This window comes from Halichondria panicea, chromosome 8 (genome assembly GCF_963675165.1).
Source record: "Halichondria panicea chromosome 8, odHalPani1.1, whole genome shotgun sequence".
Lineage (NCBI taxonomy): Eukaryota > Metazoa > Porifera > Demospongiae > Suberitida > Halichondriidae > Halichondria > Halichondria panicea.
This window is the reverse complement of record NC_087384.1, coordinates 2,499,250-2,520,608: the sequence shown is the minus strand read 5'-3', so window position 1 is coordinate 2,520,608 and position 21,359 is coordinate 2,499,250. Positions and strand designations below refer to the sequence as shown.

Genomic DNA, 21,359 nt, shown 5'->3' with positions numbered 1-21,359 from the left:
GCCAATACGTTGATACACTCTTCTGCATGAGGTTATACTTTATAGAGTCTACGTATTATAGTCTGTACACTTTAATTGACTGCATGGAACTTCCTGAGCAACTTTTCAGACTTTCCATGAGTTCAACGGTAATTCATATAAAAAGCATTTCTCGGACAAGCAATGCAGGCAGTTAGTCATTCCATACTTTCAGGTATTGTCAACTAGAACGACTTATGACGTTCCATGGGCAGTAATTCATGACTCTCAAATATTGATTACAATTTCACTATGCAAGATTATTATTCAAGGCTCAGTGCCAATAAGATATAAGCCTTTTGAGTAAGTTCATGACAAATCGAAGGTCCAATCATAATTATAGAGAAACTATATTGAGTTCTGACTAGAGATTGAATCAAAGTGTACAGACTATAATATGTAGACTCTATACTATATAATTTTATTTGGCTGGGCTAGCTGATGTCTTGCATGGTGTGTACCTGGTTTGTTGCATGACTATCTATATATAGTCTGTTGTCAGCAGTAATTACTATAGGTTTTGCTTAATAGATGTAGTATATATACTGTGTATTGTCTTGATCTTTACATTAATTTGATAGGTGCAGACTAGATTCTATACCAGGATCCAACACAGTATACATGCACAAACAGTCCTGGCAGTGTATATATAATTATACGTAGTCTATATGCACCAGTCCTATATACAATAGATTTATAGGTATATAGATGAGCAGTGACGATGAAGTAGGCAGTGATGATGCTGCGATTGAAAGACAGTTATGAGAGAGAGTGAGGAAAACTCACTGGATAAATACAGGCGTATATATAGTTACAACATAAACTATATTGCAAGTAGATGATAATCGCTATAGTTAAGCTTGTAGATTGTACACCATCGTCTCTAAATGTATATGTCCTATAGCTGTAATGCAAGGCCTATATATATATAGGCGATAGGAAAATGGGAGTGAGGCTGAAGCCCCCCATGCATGCAGGGCTATTTACAAGTGATTTTGATGCATCCAAAGCACTTCCTGACACAGTAATTTCCATACATTATGTTGTTTACATTTTATAGAAGGTAAGCATAATTATGTCCCTACCTACCAACGATCAGAGCGCCCCAATAAAAAAGACTTACTATTGTCAATATAAACATTCCGTGACAATTAATCTGTCAGTACGTAAAATTAATATGTTATAATTTTTTACACCATAAATACACCAAGCCACAGGTGTTTCAACCATTGACGAAGAGTCTGTCGTCTGATTCGTCCAACCAGAAAAAAAGTACAATCATACTTTTCCAGGAAAACAAAGCGACGACCAAGAATTGAAATTCATTTTGCTGCAAATTCTATAATTATTACGATAGATCAAATTAAGGGAGACGACGAAAGAAAGAGATTCCATGAAGTGTTCTGGCATTAGCGAAGATGAGGTGCAAAATCAATACTTCTCGACTCAATAATAATTATAATGCATGGACTATCCCGTAGACATACAAAGCAAGATAATAATACAACGTACATACCAGACAGGCTTTAATATGGGGTGTTAAATGTTGTGTTGTTGAAACTTATCCAACTGATAGCCTCCCTTCACATATACAGGGCAATATTCTAGATTTATTTTAACAGATACACCGGAGAGGGTATAGTGGATCAACCAATCAATAATAATTAATTGTACTATAGGTATATAATCGACTTTGGAACAAAGAATTTGTTCGTGTACGGATTCCCTCGTCTTCTCTGATTATTCAATTTAGAGGTGATGATATAAGGGGATGGCTTGGAAAGTTGTGACAGACAGACAGACATCACTAATATGATGCCGCTGAGTGTAAAACACATGTATATAATTGTATTGGATAAACACATAACATATATAGACAGATTGTTAACGCTATAGCTATATAGTTCTGGTAAGTTCTTATATGCATGCAGTTCACGATACATCTGTTACAAGGGCATGCATAGGTATAGTGGATTTAGAGAACAGATTTTTGGGGTTGGCTGCTATAGAGTTTGTGCTATAGGTTTGTGTCATAATCAATTTTAGGATCAGGGATTGGTTTTGTAATTGCAGTTCTTCTAGTTTGCATAGCTTGATAGTAGCGTTTCCTTTTCAGAGAGTGAATCCAAGTTTTTAATGCTATGTCTTATTCCTTGGTGAACCAGTTAAGGACGCTGTTGTGGCCGTTGGTATACATGTCTGTATAATAGATGATGTTATGTCTGTTTTTAGTTCTATATAATTATAACCAGGCAGTTTTCACATTTTGGGAGGCTTGGGGAAATGATTGGGTAGAATTCCATTATTAAAATCATATTGCTGAAGTTATAGCTTGAATTGTAAAAAAAAAGAAGTTATTTGTGGATCGAATAGGCGGCTTATAATTATATATAGTTGGCTGTGAGAGAGAATAAAACTAAGAAGTGGTCGGAGTATATAGTTCTTGCATATTATATATAATTATAATAAGGATTGGTTGATCCACTATACCCTCTCCGGTGTATCTGTTAAAATAAATCTAGAATATTGCCCTGTATAATTTTTTTTGTGAAGGAGGCTATCAGTTGAATAAGTTTCAACGACACAACATTTAACAGCCCCATATTAAAGCCTAGCTGTCTGGTATGTACGTTGTATTATTATCTTGCTTTGTATGTCTACGGGATAGTCCATGCATAATTATATATGCTCATTATAATTATTATTGAGTCGAGAAGTAATGATTTTGCACCTCATCTTCGCTAATGCCAGAACACTTCATGGAATCTCTTTCTTTCCTTGTCTCCCTTCGATCTATTGTAATAAATTATAGAATTTGCAGCAAAATGAACTTTAATTATGGGTTGTCGCTTTGTTTTCCTGGAAAAGTATGATTGTACTTTTTTCTGGTTGAGCGAATCAGACGACAGACTTTTCGTCAATGGTTAAAACACCTGTGGCTTGGTGTTGGTGTATTTATGGTGTAAAAAATTAATTTTACGATTAATTGTCACGGTATGTGTATATTGACAGTAGTAAGTCTTTTTTATTGGGGCGCTCCGATCTTTGGTAGGGATATAATTATGCTTGCCTTCTATAAAATGTAAACAACAGAAATTACTGTGTCAGGAAGTGCTTTGGATGCATCAAAATCACTTGTAAATAGCCCTGCATGCATGGGGGGCTTCAGCCTCACTCCCATTTTCCTATCGCCTATATATATATAGGCCTTGCATTACAGCTATATAGGACATATACATCTAGAGACGATGGTGTACAATCTACAAGCTTAACTATAGCGATTATTATCTACTTGCAATATAGTTTATGTTGTAACTATATATATATATACGCCTGTATATTTTTTATCCAGTGAGTTTTATTCACTCTCTCTCATAACTGTCTTTCAATCGCAGCATCATCACTGCCTACTTCATCGTCACTGCTCATCTATATACCTATAAATTTATTGTATATAGGACTGGTGTAGACTATACGTATATACACTGCCGGGACTTAACTATAATGAGGATTGTTAGTGTATACTGTGTTGGATCCTGGTATAGAATCTAGTCTGCACCTATCAAATTAATGTAAAGATCAAGACAATACACAGTATACTATACATCTATTAAGCAAAACCTATAGTAATTACTGCTGACAACAGACTATATATAATTATATAGATAGTCATGCAACAAACCAGGTACACACCATGCAAGACATCAGCTAGCCCAGCCAAATAAAATTATATAGTATAGAGTCTACGTATATAGTCTGTACACTTTGATTCAATCTCTAGTCAGAACTCAATATAGTTTCTCTATATAATTATGATTGGACCTTCGATCTGTCACGAACTTACTCAAAAGGCTTATATCTTGGCACTGAGCCTTGAATAATAATCTTGCATAGTGAAATTGTAATCAATATTTGAGAGTCACGAATTACTGCCCACGGAACGTCATAAGTCGTTCTAGTTGACAATACCTGAAGGTATGAATGGACTAACTGCCTGCATTACTTGTCCGAGAAATACTTTTTATATGAATTACCGTTGAACTCATGGAAAGTCTGAAAAGTTGCTCAGGAAGTTCCATGCAGTCAATTAAAGGAGCCTCATAAGTGTAAACTTAGGTATATCAACATAATTATTGGCTGATATACCTGCTTGTGTAAGACCAGCATTGAATATATTTTCAGGGTTTCCGTTTACGAATCACAGCTCTCGGAAAGTCAGAAAAATTTTTCAGCAAGTTCCCAGTCGATTAAAGTAACCTCAGAAGAGTGTATCAACGTATTCAATATGGCTGCTACCTGCTTGTAAGACCAGCACTAAATATATGTTCTGGGTTTCCGTTAACGAACCACAGCTCTCGGAAAGTCAAAAAAGTTCCTCAGCAAGTTCCAGTCGATTAAAGTAACCTCAGAATTATAAACTTGAGTATAATTATATCAACATACTGGCTGATAATATCTGCATGCATGTATAGACCAGCATGTACTGAATATGTTATTTTTCAGGGTTTCCGTTAACGAACCACAGCTCTCGGAAAGTCAGAAAAGTTTCTCAGCAAGTTCCAGTCGATTAAAGTAACCTCAGAATTGTAAACTTGAGTATATATCAACATACTGGCTGATATCTGCATGCATGTCTAGACCAACACTGAATATGTTATTTTTCTGGATTCCCGTTAACGAACCACTGCTCTCGGAAAGTCAGAAAAGTTGCTTAGCAAGTTCCAGTCGATTAAAGTAACCTCAGAATTGTAAACTTGAGTATATATCAACATACTGGCTGATATTTACATGTATGTCTAGACCAGCACTGAATATGTTATTTTCAGGGTTCCCGTTAACGAACCACTGCTCTCGGAAAGTCAGAAAAGTTGCTCAGCAAGTTCCAGTCGATTAAAATAACCTCAGAATTGTAAACTTGAGTATAATAATATCAACATACTGGCTGATATCTGCCTGCATGTCTAGACCAGCACTGAATATATTATTCTTCAGGGTTCCTTAACGAACCACTGCTCTCGGAAAATCAAAAAAGTTTCTCAGCAAGTTCCAGTCGTAACTTGAGTACATCAACATAACTTATTGGCTGATATACTTAATTGCTTGTATTATAGACCAGGATTGAACATAATTATTCCAGTTCCCGTTCTATAATCATGCATGGCTCTCATAAAGTCAGAAAAGTGGCTCGGCGTGTTTCAGTATAGAGCCAAATAACCTCTGGACAATAAATTGGGAAGTATAAGTAGGAGTTAGGTGACTGGCTGAATTAAAAATGATATAATCATACTAAACTTGTCTAGCTCAGTGTACAGACCTAATTAATTCATTGTGCATGTAGCTATAGCTAGAGTCTACTGCAGACATGTGCAAGTAGCTAGCTATTATATCAAGTCTATACTGCAGACAATGGAGAGTCTTTTTAAAACTAGGCTGGCCAGCTTTCTACTTACTTACATAGACTAGTAGAGTGATCAGGCAAGAGCATATCTCAGTGCAAAATCAAGGGTTAACCTTGGAATGCATTGCCCTGCTACGCCCACTCATTTACCTTTCACTTCCGCCTTTTCCGATTTCTGGCTTTCTGGTCCTACATGCGCAGTATGCACACAGTAGTACAGCATGCAGTAGTACAGTACAGAGCTATATAGACGCTCAAGTATCCCTGCAGCATGTCTAGATCTACTGTTGATTGAAGCATAGATAGTAGAAGAAGTAAAGGAGTAGTCTCTCGAAACATGTCTGTCGATTCATTCCTCTACTATAATTATAGTCTATCTGAAGCAACAATTTAAGAAAGGTATGGAACAGCTGGTCCAGGTCTCCTTGGTGTCCTTTCACTCCCTACACAAAGTACAAGCGTTTAAACATTCTCGGTATGGCTCCGTTGGTATCAAGTAAACCTGAAAATGCATTCGTTGGTCCATTAAACTTCCTATTTCAGTGGGTGGACCAACGGGCTGGACAACAAGCAAGAAAATAGTTTACTTACTTTGTATACATTCTTTTTTATAGCCGTATCCGAGCTCATTTAAAAGCTTGGTGTCTTCGTTGGCATCAGGAAAACCTGCTCGTTGGTCCATACAGGAGGCTGTTTCTGGAAACTAGGTGGACCAACGGCCTGGACGACAAGTAAACAAATACTCCGGTAGTTCACGCACTTTGAATGCATTCTGTGTTCCCCAGGTTGGTGTGATTATGAGCTCATTTCAAAGCTTGGTGTCTCCGTTGGCATCATTATAAACTGGAAATCCTGCTTGTTGGTCTATGAGGTTTCCTGTTTCTGGAAACTGGATGGACCAACGGCCTGGACAACAAGTAAAAAAATAGTTCGCACACTTCGAATGTATTCTTTTTAATGTGTTCCCCAGGTTGGTGTGATTATGACCTCATTTCAAAGCTTAGTGTCTTCGTTGGCATCATTATAAACTGGAAATCCTGCTTGTTGGTCTATGAGGTTTCCTGTTTTTGGAAATTAGGTGGACCAACGGCCTGGACGACAAGTAAGAAAATAGTTCACGCAGCTTGAGCATTCTTTTAATGTGTTCCTGCATATTTGGTGTCAGAGCTTAGTGGCTCTCCGTTGGCATCATGCAGTTATACTAAAAAACCTGGACGTTGGCCCATAACCTTTTCTGTTTTTGGAAACTGGGTGGACCAACGGCCTGGACGACACTGACAGGTAAGAAAATAGTTCATGCAGCTTAGCTTGCATTCATTCTTTTATAGGTGCATGCATGGGTATCAGCTCATTTCAAATGCTGCATGCATGGTGGCTTTGTTGGAAACTCGAAAACCTGTTCCCTGCATGGTCTATCAGAATATCATATCCACCCACCCTGCAGGCTCTCAGCCTCCTCATGACGTAATCTACCGTTGGTCCATTCATCAGAGTCGATTGTAAACAATCTGGAAAGTGTAATAACTCACTCTCTAACAACGTCTGCAAGAACTGAGTCAGAGAAAATCTTTGTTACAATCCCGCCAGAAGGTGATTACGTAACAAGACAAGGAGTGTTTCAACGGATATCATTGAAACTGTCGTTCGTTTCCAATCCCTCCCTTTTCTATCTATGGTTCATGCATGTGTTCACAGATCACGTCCAGTTCATCAGCAAAACTCTGACCAATGCATGCACCATGCAGAAGGCCCACTCGTTAATGCAGAATGATGCCAGGCTCAAAGATAGTTACTCCAAGCTCTGATGTTGAAGAATATTCTGGAAATTGCTCTGTGTAGCATAATTTCATGTATAGCAAAACCTGAAGGTATAAAAAGCTACTTCTGGTAGCTAGGTTGGAAGGGTAGAAACTTCTACACGTGTGATAATTGTCCATATTAATTGCATGGTGGCCAAAAGATATGCTAATTCTGTGACAGGTTATATACATGCATATACGGCACATGCAGTTTAATGTAGATAAGTTCCTAATTTATTTGTTGCTAGGCTAATGATAATTATGTTAAAAATATTCGTTTTTCGGCTGATTCCAGAATAAATTATAATGCTTGTCATTTTTGTCATTTTTCTTCAGAGGCAAAGGCTACCGCAAATGGCATCACTATTGTACACCGAGAAAGATTTTGGCATATTTTCTAAGTTTTATTCAGTAATGGGTGTTGCATTGGTCCCAGATCACTTCCAATTGATTAGCAACATTCTGCCTCGACAGTTGAAACTGACCAACCAGAAGACCCCGGTTATGGTTGATGTCGAAACAAATGAAGATAATTATAGATATTGAAGAAATGTTAGCGTGCCAAATGACCCTGAACACCTGTTAAATAGTCTAAGCAGCACCTTCTGGATTCTAGGAAAATATGGTTCGAGGCTGAGAGGGAAGTAGAGGAGCTCGTGAAGAAAACAAACGTCTCAGAAAAGAAATTAAGTGTATAGGTTCTATTGTAAAATGATCACCACTCCATCGATACTCATAGTGCATGTGTTGTGTCATGTAATCTCGATCTCCCATGCATACCTACTTGTATACGTATAGCAATTGTTTGTTTATGTGAAGGATTGTACAATCTGCATCAGCTAGTGCAGTATTCAATTTATGTGTTTATAATCTTCTACTGGGCCATGGTCGTCAAATTGTTGTTGCTTGTTCAAAGCTTTTTTCTATGGAATTTAATAGCATATTAAATGGGGTTAACAACAAGGAGCAGGCCGCAATGACGTCACTCATCTCAACGCATGTGCACTAAAGTTGAAGCCTCGTGGCAGTCTCAGAACTATTAGCAGTCACTTTGTGAGCATATCAGACGTCCATCATTCATTCATTCATTCATTCATCTTCTGTCTACCAATTCTCTCTACCGATTAGTGCCCGGTCATCGGCCATGGACCCCCCCCCCTCAGTTGGCAGGTACAGAACACCTAAGCCTTTAGCCAAAAGTTACTTAGACACCACCGCAGCTGGCACGTCGATAACCCCTCTCCATTCTAATACGAATGTGAAAAATCAGGGGCACAATTGACTGCCAAGGTGGTGTAGGATCAATACATATAGTCGCTAACCATGCCTTATACGTACCTCATGCTCAGTGCATGTAGCTATAGACAATAAATTAATAAATTATATCATGTCGCTGCATGGAGAGTATGGCAAACTCAACAAGTAGCAACAGAGTATGGCAAAATCAACATAGCAACAGAGTAAGCCTATGTACGTGCATATAGATGCTTTATTCGTATACCTGTATAGACAATACCTATAATGATCATGTCGCTGCATGGACTCAAACAGATAAGAGTATGAGTATGGCAAACTCAACAAATAGCAACAGAGTATGGCAAACTCAACAATGGCAGGGTATAGCAAACCACTGCCAAGGTGGTGTAGGATCAAATGCTTTATACGTAGTTAAGTACCTAGCTATATACAGTACATGTCATGTCGCTCCACGGACAGCGGCCAACTCAACAAGGTACGGCAAACACAGCAAATGGCAGGGTGATGGCAGACCCAACAAATGCCAGGTACCGGCAGGGTGATGGCATACCCACAAATTCCAGGGTGATGGCATACCCAACAAATGCCAGGGTAATGGCAGACCCAGGGTGATGGCATACCCAACAAATGCCAGGGTAATGGCAGACCCAGGGTGATGGCATACCCAACAAATGGCAGGGTGATGGCAGACCCAACAAATGCCAGGGTGATGGCATACCCAACAAATGGCATACTAACAAACTGCCGAGTGTGCATGTTAATAAATGCCGACTGTAGCAAACGCAACAACTGGCAGGGCGTGGCAAACCCAGCAAATGAAAGCACCACAGGAGACACAAAGTTATTATACCAGGCAGACTAGATCAGTAATTTCTCATCAGCCCCCTCATCACTTTTAGCCTTCCCCCCAAAAGTTCATTATTCATTATTTGTTAGGTGTGGCCTAAATTAATGAGCCACACCCACTGTATATTAGGCAGTGGTCTACAATTAATGAGTTACACCCAGCCCACACGGCAAATTAGAAACCGATTACTGATGATGTAATGGTTGTGTACCGAAATATTGCATTGTCAGCATAATGAAGAGTGATTAGTGACCCCTTATGGCCTCATCAATTTTTAAAAAACCATGTGGTGGTGGGAGGCTGCTGGTCTGCTTTGCCTGGTCTGGTGAACATTTTTGCTGCATGCAAACTCAGAGTGGGTAATGATCGACCAAGGTTGTTGTTAAAAAGTTCAAGTCTAAAATTAATCTCTCTGTCAGAAAATTAATGACTGCCATCAGCAGAGCCTTGCAGCTCTCTTCTCACTCGTGCAGCTACCAATTAGCTAGCGTTCTAGTTCAGAGCTAACTACTTCGCAGAGTAGCAACACTCGGTAAACAAGTTTGGATACATGCAGGGGCGTAGGCAGGAATTTGAGGAAGGGGGGGCTGAGCTGTTCGCGCCAGAAACTACTTGGCGCGGAGCGCCGAAAATTCCGGTGACCGGAAGCCACACCCCCTAATTAATGACTCATTGCGCATGTGCAAGAAATAGCCACACCTTGCTTCAATTAATAATACTGCTAAAGCTAGCTAGCTAGTAGCCTCGTTCCCAGGCCTTACTTTTTCTTGCTGTTGTCACTGTTCATCCATAAACATAAGAAAGACATAGTGAGGCAGCAAAGAAAGAAATGGGCGTACAGTTAAGAAAACGTAAGGCCTGGTTTGGGAAATCGCGTGATCCACAAGGATTTTTATGAACGTGGGCGATATGTAGCCCACAATCGTGACGTAAGGTATTCTCCCACGCATTCTGAGTAAGACTCGACTGTACTGTACTGCACTGAGACAACCACCAAGCTGTGCTGCAAGTCAGATCAGAGAACCAGCGTGGCCAGCTCTGGTGGCAGTAGCTACCTGCTATATGATAATGATGACTAAGCTATTCTACTATAGCATGTAGAAAGACACAAGAAAAGGTAATAGTGATAGAATCTAAACACACAATCTAGACTAGTAGATCATCTAGCTAAGCCTAAGGTATAGCTAGCTCTATAGTGCTTGCAAACTTCCAGTTCCAAGTCCATGTCCAGCTTGCTGCAGGCAAAGTTTTACTAGTCGTAGATCTCTGCGTGGGCAGTCCAACATCTCTAGCTCAGTATGCCCACGCTCATTTTCACCCTTCTACCACCCTTCTACCCTCACGTGACTTCCCGATACAGGCTCTCCTTTTTCCTAACTTTACGTCTATTTCTTTCTTTATTCCTCCAATTAATACCGTATTTTATCTCATTGAACGAATAATACAGTATTAAATTATCTTATTGAACGATTGTGATAAAGAACAGAAAAAGGAGAGCCTGTGTAGAGGCTAGCTAGCTAGTAGCCTTGATCCCAGGCCGATCCGTCTCTAATTGAACGCTAGGTCGCCTCCTCGGCCTGGTATTGATTGTATCTGGGCGTGTATCTGGGCGTGCTCTTATTGGCTCCACCTCGCTCAGGTATTCGCTAAAAAAGAGCGAATTCCTGAGCGACTTAACACTAATGGTGTATGTATGAGCACCTACTCCGTAAAAGTAATTGTAATCTCATGAATAGCTCTGTAAAGCTAAGCTAGCTACTATACTATGGCAATTTCAACGTCTTTTGATATCCAAGAAGCATTAGCATATGTACTGTCTTGTGTGAAGCAAAAAGGACTGATCCTCAAGGAACAGCAGGTCCGTGCTCTCAAGCTCCTGTCAGAAGGAAGGGACGTTTTTGTGTGGTTCCCAACTGGGTATGGCAAGTCTCTGTGCTATCAATTGCTACCCTTCTTGATGGACTACAAGCTTGGTAGGACTAAGGGTCCTCTTGTCGCCAGAAGTGTAGTCTTGTCATCTCTCCCCTTGTGTCTCTCATGATTGACCAGGTCAGGAGTCTGAACACTAGAGGTGTTTCTGCTGCCATCCTCAGTAGTAATAAGGGAATCGACAGAAGTCTTGTTGCCACTAACAAAGATGTGTCGGATGGAAAGTACCGTCTGCTGTTCACTGCCCCAGAGGCTGTTGTTGAAGACTATCGTTGGAGGATGCTATTACTAGAGCCTCCACTCAATTCCTCTTTAGTGGCAATAGCTGTGGACGAAGCACACTGTGTTTACAAGTGGTAAGTTATTAATAACTCCCGTTGTGATTATTATGTATGTTCTGTAGGAGCTCTGACTTTCGTCCTGCCTATGCACACCTAGGTGAGCTTAGAGCATTTGCCCCTCCTGGTGCTCCAATGTTGGCTGCAAACTGGATAGTTTCTGACCTACCCTCTAGCTCCACAGCGATTGCAGATGATGTCGAGGCACTGGCATTATGTGGACCATCAATGTGAGCTAAAAAAATAATTTTATTTACAACACTATCACATTAAAAATTTCCTACTTTGTGCAGGAGTAAAAGCAAGCCTTTTTCCTCGAACCCTGATGGTACTCCTCTTTGCTGATGGACGCGAGCTCACAGTGAAAGGAGATGCGTCGGAACCACTCGTGTCCTTAGTCCTTTTCTTAGGGGCTGATCTTACTGGACTACTAGGGAGCTGCTCTTTGGACACTTGTTTCTGGTAGCTACGTCTGGCCAGGAGCCTGAACACCTCTATGGACTTTATCTTCTTGATACAAGAAAGACAGACAATCTTTGACAGGCCATCTGAATCACTAACAGGCAGATCCAATGCAAGACTGAGCCTCCCTGGAATATCTTCTTTGAGAGCCTTACTGCTGAACAAATGTTTATAATCTTCTGTTTTGTATGGCACATCAGTGCTGCAACATAACCTACAAAGAACAAACTTAGAAGCCATCATTAATTTTATTCAATTTTCATTTCACCACATGGACTTAATAATAATAACGAAGTCACGCCCAGATACACGCCCAGATACAATCAATACCAGGCCGAGGAGGCGACCTAGCGTTCAATTAGAGACAGATCGGCCTGGGATCGAGGCTAGCTAGCTAGCCGTAGCTAGCTAGCTTAGTTGCACTAAAGAATCAAAGTTACTAGTATAGTATAGCTAGCTCTTGGACATGCTGTTTGTCTGCCACTAATCTATACCAGTAATTCCCAGGCTGAAGACTCATCAGAGTAGTCTCGAATACCCGCCTCAACCTAAAAGCTTGAGTCTGGTCAAACTCACATTGAGGTTTGGTTCAAGTGTGTCCAGGAATTTCTTGGACATTTAATTGACCACAAGTGGGTGTGGAACATGAATAAAATTATAGTCTACATGAATATCATTATAGCTAACCGCCACGCAGCATGGATTGTTACTAGTAGAAGAATTAGCCCCTGACATGACAGAAGGCGACGTAGATGGATAGAGTTGTAAGGATGTGATACTAGAACTCTCCAGACTAGCAACAGGACCTTTGGAACACCTTGTCGAAATTAACAGCCTAAATGCTCATTTATGTGAATGTGACCGTCGACCATGGTTTCATGGCCCTCTAGCTCTGTGCAATGATGGCTTCAAGCTCAGTGTTTTTCTTTTAGGCTTTCAACTCCTAGCCTTAATTGATACACTGTCTGATATAGCCCTCTGTGTACGTGTATGTTCTGTCCCTAACATGCGGTGGCTTTATCACTATGCTTGTGGGCGTGTAGCCCACTTGACTTTGCTGACTGTGCAGAACAAAGTTCATATGTGAGTTTGACCAGACTCAAGCTTTTAGGTTGAGGCGGGTATTCGAGACTATCATCAGAGAAGGTGGGGCTCTTAGTGTAGTTTTTGCAGAGAAAGGGGGGCTCCAGCCCCCAAAGCCCTCCCCCTCCCTACGCCCCTGACATGCTCTGGCATTCCAAGTAAGCAAAACTAGGCATAACTCGAGAACGAAGCACTGATTATTGTGCAAATCCAAGAAAACATGACTAGAAGCCTATAGAGAAACTCTTACTTGCACTTCATTGATCCTTGAACAGCTTTAGCAGTCTACACTGACACACACACACACAAACATACTACCGTATACCTCGCTTGCGCATGTGCACCGAGGCACAATAATGGCGAGTATGGCAAAACCCAACAAATGGCATACTAATAAACCAGAGTATAGCAAATGCAAACTCAACAAATGGCAACACACTCAACAAATATAGCCGAGTAGGGTGTGGCAAACCCTGGTATTGCAAGTTAACCTCAAGTAGCGGGGTATGGCATATTTACCCCCCTGGGCCCATCCCCCAAAATAAATGTCGGGGCAGGTCAATCAAACACAATATACACCTCAGCAAGCAAAGAGCCACAGTACACTTTATGAACTGCTCCTGCACGCACCACAGGTATCTCGCAAAGTTCGCAGGTATGGAAAACTCTGAGTATGGCAAACGCAGCAAAACTCAGTAGGGTATAGCTATGGCAAACTCAACAAATGGTACCAACAACAGGAGGGGTATGGCAAACTCAACAACATTTAGGAACAAGTGCAGGGCAAACTCAGAAAATGGCACCGACAAAAGGCGGGTTATGGTAACTGGCAGCAAACTCAATAAAATGGCAGGGTAGGCGGTATTGGCAAACCTACATGTCTTGATAGTAATGGCCTTAAACGATGGTCGCCACCCATCACAGCCATGGGAGATATAAGTGCACCTCCCTACAGCAAGCAAGCAAAGAGCACTTTTAAATTATACACGGCTCACCGCAGGTACCGGATCAATGCCCCGCCTGCTAAACACCCTGACAATCAGGAGTTCTCAACTACGGATACTCAGCTTCCTACCCAACAAAGAAGAAAGTAGTCTCGATCTAACACTATCATTATAGTCAAACGCTCCATGGTGGAATCGATTGCCATCATGAAGGGGGGGGGGCTGAGGGCTGAGCAAGCCACTATAATATACATTGCTAGTGGCACTATTATAGGGTATAAACACATTGGAACTAGGCATACATGCACAGCCGTTATTCTCAGCCATGCAAGCCATGCCCCTTATGCTTACTAATGTACACGGCTATATACAATCGCCAAGCTCAGCAAAAAGTAAAATTCCATCATGGACCACGTATGACCACAACCTTCGGGAGGACGCAGCAGCAATATAGGACAGCGTGATTGGTAAAAAAAAAAAAAAAAAAAATGGAGGCTGGAATATTATATGTCGGGCTGGTGTCACATTTGCAACTCCTCAGACCCATTCCCAAGCATGCAGCCGCTCCAAAATAGCCCAGTATAAGGGGCACTAGCGTCGCTCGGTGTTGTCGACTCCACCCCCCAAAGCAGCTACGGCTGGTGGGACTGGAAACCTACAGCTCCGATTTCTGTATGTATATATAATTATGTGCAAACCAAAATAAATTAAACCATGCTGCCCACAAGTGCATGTATAACCCCAAAGAGAGCGATATACTCTCTTGCACAAAAACAATGAAACAGCTAGCTTGTGCACGTTTAGTATACTTACTCCACTTCTCAGGTATTTGTTTACATTTTCTAGTTCATCCCCATGTTATCACTACATTCACCACAATCATTTTTAATTTACCCGTATTTCCTAACTTTAATGGTAACCTATATCTATCTGCAACATGCCTGGCAGCAAGGGGCCAGCCTACAAAAGACATTACCATGCATGCATGATCTGCAGGCCCAAAACTAAAGGGTACCATTTACACTCAACAGCTGGAAGCGCGGTAATGCATGCACACCATTAAAAGCCGAAACCTGGGAGGCAGAACCGAGCCACCACCCAGATAATACCCAATGTAGTTAGTATGTCGTAAACAGATTGGGATATAGTCAAAGGCTCCTTACAAATTACATGAAATTTCCGCCCAAAGACTACACCTGCAGCAGCATGCATGGTGATAAAACCTCAGGGACAGGTCCCATATATTAACATTGCAAAAAGGCAAATGGCATGGCAGCTTATTATTGATCTATTATAACGCCAGCGTCAATGATAGAATCAACAACGATATGTTGCAGTATAATTATCGTATCAGTATTATATGATTGCTATATATAGGTGCGCATGCAATGGAATAGTAAAGTGCTCATCTCCCGCAGACGGCGTTATACAGTGGATATAATGAAACAACCGCGGAACAGGCAACGGCCCCCCCCCCCCTCTTGGAGCTTAGCAAATTCTCAGGGATGGGCGGATGGCCAATTAAATTGGAATTCACTATAATATTGTAGAGCACTAAACTAAATAAAGGCGGGGAGGACAAGGGGTTGCTGTCCCTCATTGGACATACCTCAGCATGTTTGTGACTGATTGATGCATCTACCACATTCCATCACTTAGACGGCTTTCGCCGCCTGAATGTCGCTGCACGTTCTGACATTCAATGGTGGTCAACATTTGCTTCACAGTGGAATACATGCCACTTCCTGCTCGTTCGCTGCATCAAGGACAACCCTATAGTTTCACTGTTATACATGGGGCTGCGGTGCCTATGAAGCAGGACAATGGTTCCAACTCCAATGGCCTAACCCAAGGGAGGATTGCCATATAGTTATATATCGATAAAAGAAATGATCATAGCAGCAGGCAAACGCTGGGTTAGACATTCGGTTCGTTTCCAATCAGATAACTCAGCCGTGGTATAGCCTCATGAGGAGAGATGTCTGGTCTCTATTACAGCCAAATTTAACTTTACAGTGTTGGCATCCCATATTAGAGGAATACATAACTAATTAGCCGACGCTCTCTCTCGCAACAATCACTTCTGCATATGCTATGTTATATTAGCTTACATGGCGTTTTAGTCAGTTCAACGACGGTAGACTACTCAGAAAATCTCGCTTTGTCCACGCATATCCACAATTGGCCTGAATCCTCTTTACTATACTGGCCACTCCTTTAGAATCAGAGCAATAGTGCTAACAGCAAGCGTTATTTGCATGGTCAAGCTCTGCATGCACATGCACTCCTTGGCTACGTTTTTCCCAGCATCATAATTATAGAAAGAGCCGAGAAGTAATCGTTCTTCTCTAACTTTGGTTGTTGTGTCTTGTGTCTGAATTATGGAGCTAATTCCGTCATGCCCTTAGTACATTATCTATATAATGATGATTATACCGGTATACATGAAATCAAGATAGGCTTCCTATATACACTAACTAAAGAAAGATCTGTAATATCATGGAGATAATATAACATACGTCAGACTGAGTAAATAAAAGGTACATAAATGACAATAAAGGGTTGTTTGGGCTCAGCTTGGGAGTATTTGTGAGTCGAAGGGACTCATTCCTCACCCAAACAAAAGATAGACGTAAAGATATGTGGTAAAATACCATTTTAAAGAAAACAAGATCTGGCTAAAATATAACCCCCGAAAGGCTGAGGGGTTAATCCCCTAGGCGGGGATGCCCATTCAGATGAACAATGCTCTTGAACCCCAACCAATATCATTATGCTATTGGTTTGCATATAATATTATTAGCAAGTAATTCTGCATAACGATATACTCGTAGAATTATACCCGATACTGCGACACAAGTTGTTAAATGGAATTTAATAGCATATTAAATGGGGTTAACAACAAGGAGCAGGCCGCAATGACGTCACTCATCTCAACGCATGTGCACTAAAGTTGAAGCCTCGTGGCAGTCTCAGAACTATTAGCAGTCACTTTGTGAGCATATCAGACGTCCATCATTCATTCCCCTCCTCATTCCCACCCCTTGTACTTATAATTATGCTTAGTTCTTTTAGTTCATTCCCCTCCTCATTCCCACCCCTTGTACTTATAATTATGCTTAGTTCTTTTAGTTCTTTTTGTATCTCCAGTGTCGGTCAGTTTGCACCCTGTCCGGCACTGTGACAAGAGCAAATCATGTGCATGGGCACCAGATTGAGTAATAGGTTACTGTGGTAAAATACCATTTTAAAGAAAACAAGATCTGGCTAAAATATAACCCCCGAAAGGCTGAGGGGTTAATCCCCTAGGCGGGGATGCCCATTCAGATGAACAATGCTCTTGAACCCCAACCAATATCATTATGCTATTGGTTTGCATATAATATTATTAGCAAGTAATTCTGCATAACGATATACTCGTAGAATTATACCCGATACTGCGACACAAGTTGTTAACTTACAATTAGTACCAAGTCCACGTGGCTTCTTCCGAGAGAAAGTCCCTTCCCAAATGAATCCTGGGTATCTAGTATTGGCTACAGCACAAACAAAGGACGTAATGACTGCTGTACACCTGAGAAAGATTTTAGCAGCTTGTTTGGAGAAATGTCCTAGCAGTACAACTATGTGAGACTAGATCTATATAAATATAAATAAGTGTGAATAGTCACCCTCTTACAGATATTATGTTAGTGGGTGTTGCTTACAGATCACCTCCAATTGATCATGACCAACCATGCAAAAGATGCCTCGAAACTGAGAGGAACGTTGAGGAGCTGAGTGAAGAAAACAAACGTCTCAGAAAAGAAATAAAGTGTGTAGGTTCTATTTATATTGTGAACGATCACGATTCCATCAAAAGTTTTTAAAATTTTAGTTCAAATACCTATTTAACTGTCAAATGGAGATATGCGTAAAATGAACATTATTGTTCACTTTCTTATTCATCCATATGGTCCATTCAGTATTCAACTTGTGGGTAAGTTTACCTATATAAGTCAGCTGGCATTCAGTTGCATGCCTGTTCAAAACTTTTCGTATAGATTCTAGCGATTAGTACCGGGTCGATGTGGTTGCCATTGCCTGAAGCATGATAGGTTCTTTGACGGTTCTTTAATTCCAAGCTCTAAAGAGATTGTTGTAGACTTACCGTGCAGCGGGAAATTTTCATGAGGTGCAACATTTCGCGTTTTTCGGAGGCAGACAGAAAACGAGAAAATTAAAAGATAAACTCTTACGCACCGGTATTTCACATTCTTGTGGGTGTGGTTTCCTCAGTGGCGTAGGCAGAGGGGGGCTGACGGGGCTAGAGCCCCCCCCCCCTTGTGCTTCATCAACTCCAACTCAGCTTGAATTACCTTGATCTGTCAATCTATTCTGCACTCTACTGCATGCGTAGCTACTAGAATGATGTCATTCAATGGAAATGTGGGCAGGGCCATGTACTGCGCATGCTTACTGCTGATGAAAAGTGATGACCAGGTAAAATTCCAAGCTATTCGCGCCTGCTCTGGTCCTGCTCAAGCCCTGCCCTTCCCAAAATCCTGGCTATGCGCCTATGCCACTGTTCCTGGCATTGAAATGCGAATATTAGAACCCACGAAAATTTATGCTGAGGGCTTTGGAGCCAAATAGCGAACATTTCCCGCTGTACGGTATTATGAACCGAATGTATGAATCTACTTTATAAGGTTTTTTTTGTAGCTCCAGAAAACACAGACATTTTCAGGTGTGATAGACTACAATTGTCCAAATTGGTGACCTAAAGATGTGGTGTTTTCCTTATTGACAGGTCAGGACTCAGAAGCACACGTATTACTAAGCACTGTGATAAACAAATATATATCACACCTACGGAGATATGCGCCCGGTACTGCATGTGGTTACTCCAATTAAGGAGCAGGCTTTAAGATCAATACTTGTTCCCACGTAGGAGGAGAATGAAGTAGGAAAAAGACTGAAGGAACCGAAGGAAATCGTGACCCACACCCTGAGGCAGTCAAGCAAGGTATGTGTGTTGGTGGGTAGGTTAGGGTGGTATGTGGTCAGTGATGATATTCAAGAGACGGGCGGTCTGAGAACAGTGTTCTGTGCAGACTGTCTCTAATTCTGAGACCATTATTTATTAGCATGCAGTAACTTTCTTTGGTGTCTGTTGCTTTTAAGATGTTCTGTGACAGGTGCCTTTAGAGGGAATTTTGTCACAGAGATCTAGATTCAAGTAATCATACTGTAGTGCTAGAAATAATACAAGCATAAAGCTATTTGGTTACGGAGCCTTAGAAGAAATTTTGGCGTTTGAATGCCAGGAAACAACACCCACCAAGAGCTTTGCATGTGAAATACCGGTGCGTGTGAGTTTACCCCAGTTTTAATTTTCACATTAGGTGCTCTACCCTCGAAAAGCGCAAAAATTTCCTGCTGTACGGTATCAGAAAATCACGAATTCCTTTAATTGGATCATCAGTAGGGCTTGGTAATATTTGGAATAATAAGGGAGACTTTTAGCATAATTGAGAATAATAGGGCACTAAACTAGCATAATTTGACCCTCAGAGTCTGGTATAAACCTAATTTCACTTGGTTCATGTAGCTAGGCATCTTTACAATAGACCTGTACTGTAAGCACTATATAGCCACTATAGGCAGGCATGCACTGACTTTGCCCTCTGACCTAGAATAGCTCTTAGAGTGCAACTCTGCTATATCTTGCTGGTTTTGTAGCCGTTGTGGGACTTTAGCTTTCTGTATTGCTACAGTCAATACAAACAAATAAATTGTCTTTAAAATAATGGGTCACCAAACTGGAATTATAATAGGCTGACTTTTTTTTGAAAAGAATGATAGGCAAAAGAAGCATAATTTGTCAAGACCTATAATCATCAGATCTCTAGACCTATACGTATGTAGGTGTCCTAGTTAAATAGTGACCTTGTCGAATAGTGAGGTGTTTTCTGTGAGTCTTTTTGATCCATAATTATTCTGGCCTATTTCTAGCGATAGTATCCGAGGGGCTGGGGTGGTGAATTGGTGAATGTAGAGGGGTCCCTATTTGAACAGTGGGTGTGTTCTCTCTCAAATACCCATCAGTTTACAGTACATCATTGCTCACAGATTACCTCCAGTTATCAGCAACACTTCGCCTCGGCTGTTGAACTGACCAACCAAAAGATCTGATTTGATTTCGAAAGAACAGAAGACCTGTTGAATTATCGAGTTCTGGATTCTAAGAAAAGAAGTCTCGAGGCTGAGAGGAAATTTAAGGAGCTCAGTGAAGAAAACAGAAATGTTTGTTATGGCGAAACGATTCAAATGATCACAACTCAGATATGAGATGTCGAAGTGTAAAACATTTTGTTAACTTTCTTGTTTGTATCCTATTCATCTCATCCACTGTGCATTCAGTATTCCACTTGTGTGTATAGTGTATACGTATTTGCTAAGGAGATATGTTTGAATTTGTAATTTGTACTTCCATCATTATACATAATGGCTATCAAGTGAGTCTTGTTGTTGCCTCTTCAAAGCGTTTTATAATAATAATAATAATAATAATAATCTATGCTTTACAGTATGACTTTACATTTACACAAGGTGAATAGATTGTTGTGCGTCAGAAATTAAACATACTGACAGGAAGTTCCTAGAAGGAACACCTGACTAAATCTACATAAAATGTATACATAATTATACAGTTATACAGACCAACAGGGACAGACTAGGTGATAAGTGCAAATTCTTGATTGATCAAAGCGTTCTAGAAAACTGTCCCAGAAATGTTTGTAGAGTTGATTCTTGATAGTTGACATCGAGTGAGAGAGATCTATAAAAGGGAGGGTGTTCCAGAGTCTGACCAATCTTTTGAAGTTAAAGTGTCTTGTTGTGTTTGAGCGATGATGACCTTTATGAACTAGCTTGTGATTAGACGATAGTCTTGTGTTGCTGGTAGAGAATGATATGAACTCAGTAATGTTGAAGTTGTCTACTGGTTTTTGGAGACACCTGACGGCGAATATGACATCTTGCAACTCTAGCCAGTTCATTAGTGGTAAAAGGTCCAGTTTAATGAGGCGACTTTTGTAGTCGAGAATATCAGATCTACATGTAAGGTTCAGAATAAACTTTGAAGATCTTCTCTGGATTTGTTCCACTTTTGTAATGGCCTTGTGTGTCTGTGGTCTCCACAGTTGCGAACAAAATGTTAAATTAGATCTAACAAGCGTAGACTAGTATAAAGTGTTCTTTTTGTGTGGAGATCATGAGAGCATGCATTGAGTGTTTCTT

The 21,359-nt window shown here is 40.7% G+C and overlaps 2 protein-coding genes and 1 long non-coding RNA gene across 17 annotated transcripts; all 3 read left to right on the top strand.

Annotated features, from left to right (window-relative positions):
* Nucleotides 1-5,553: 5,553 nt before the first annotated feature.
* Nucleotides 5,554-7,268, top strand: LOC135339886 (uncharacterized). Its single transcript, XR_010396128.1, has 5 exons — nucleotides 5,554-6,147; nucleotides 6,202-6,333; nucleotides 6,387-6,518; nucleotides 6,582-6,697; nucleotides 6,861-7,268. It is a non-coding gene; the product is annotated as an uncharacterized LOC135339886 (long non-coding RNA).
* A 3,782-nt stretch (nucleotides 7,269-11,050) lies between these two features.
* On the top strand, nucleotides 11,051-12,353 carry LOC135339826 (ATP-dependent DNA helicase RecQ-like). The gene is made up of 3 exons (XM_064536107.1): nucleotides 11,051-11,604; nucleotides 11,652-11,816; nucleotides 11,880-12,353. The coding sequence occupies exons 1-3, from the start codon at nucleotides 11,357-11,359 to the stop codon at nucleotides 11,929-11,931; spliced, it is 465 nt and encodes a 154-aa protein (XP_064392177.1). The 5' UTR covers nucleotides 11,051-11,356; the 3' UTR covers nucleotides 11,932-12,353.
* A 5,193-nt stretch (nucleotides 12,354-17,546) lies between these two features.
* On the top strand, nucleotides 17,547-20,640 carry LOC135339833 (uncharacterized). 15 transcript variants are annotated; one of them, XR_010396043.1, is made up of 5 exons: nucleotides 17,547-17,702; nucleotides 17,785-18,725; nucleotides 18,780-18,867; nucleotides 19,009-19,083; nucleotides 20,190-20,640. XR_010396043.1 is itself a non-coding variant. In XM_064536117.1 (4 exons), exons 1-4 carry the CDS (start codon nucleotides 17,587-17,589, stop codon nucleotides 20,250-20,252), a joined length of 363 nt encoding a protein of 120 aa, XP_064392187.1. In that variant the 5' UTR covers nucleotides 17,547-17,586; the 3' UTR covers nucleotides 20,253-20,630. The 15 variants fall into 15 exon arrangements, 1 of the variants encoding a protein (XP_064392187.1); XR_010396044.1 differs by having other exon boundaries at nucleotides 17,785-18,730; XR_010396049.1 differs by lacking the exon at nucleotides 18,780-18,867 and adding an exon at nucleotides 18,868-18,945 and having other exon boundaries at nucleotides 17,785-17,889; nucleotides 20,190-20,631.
* The last annotated feature ends 719 nt before the right edge of the window (nucleotides 20,641-21,359 follow it).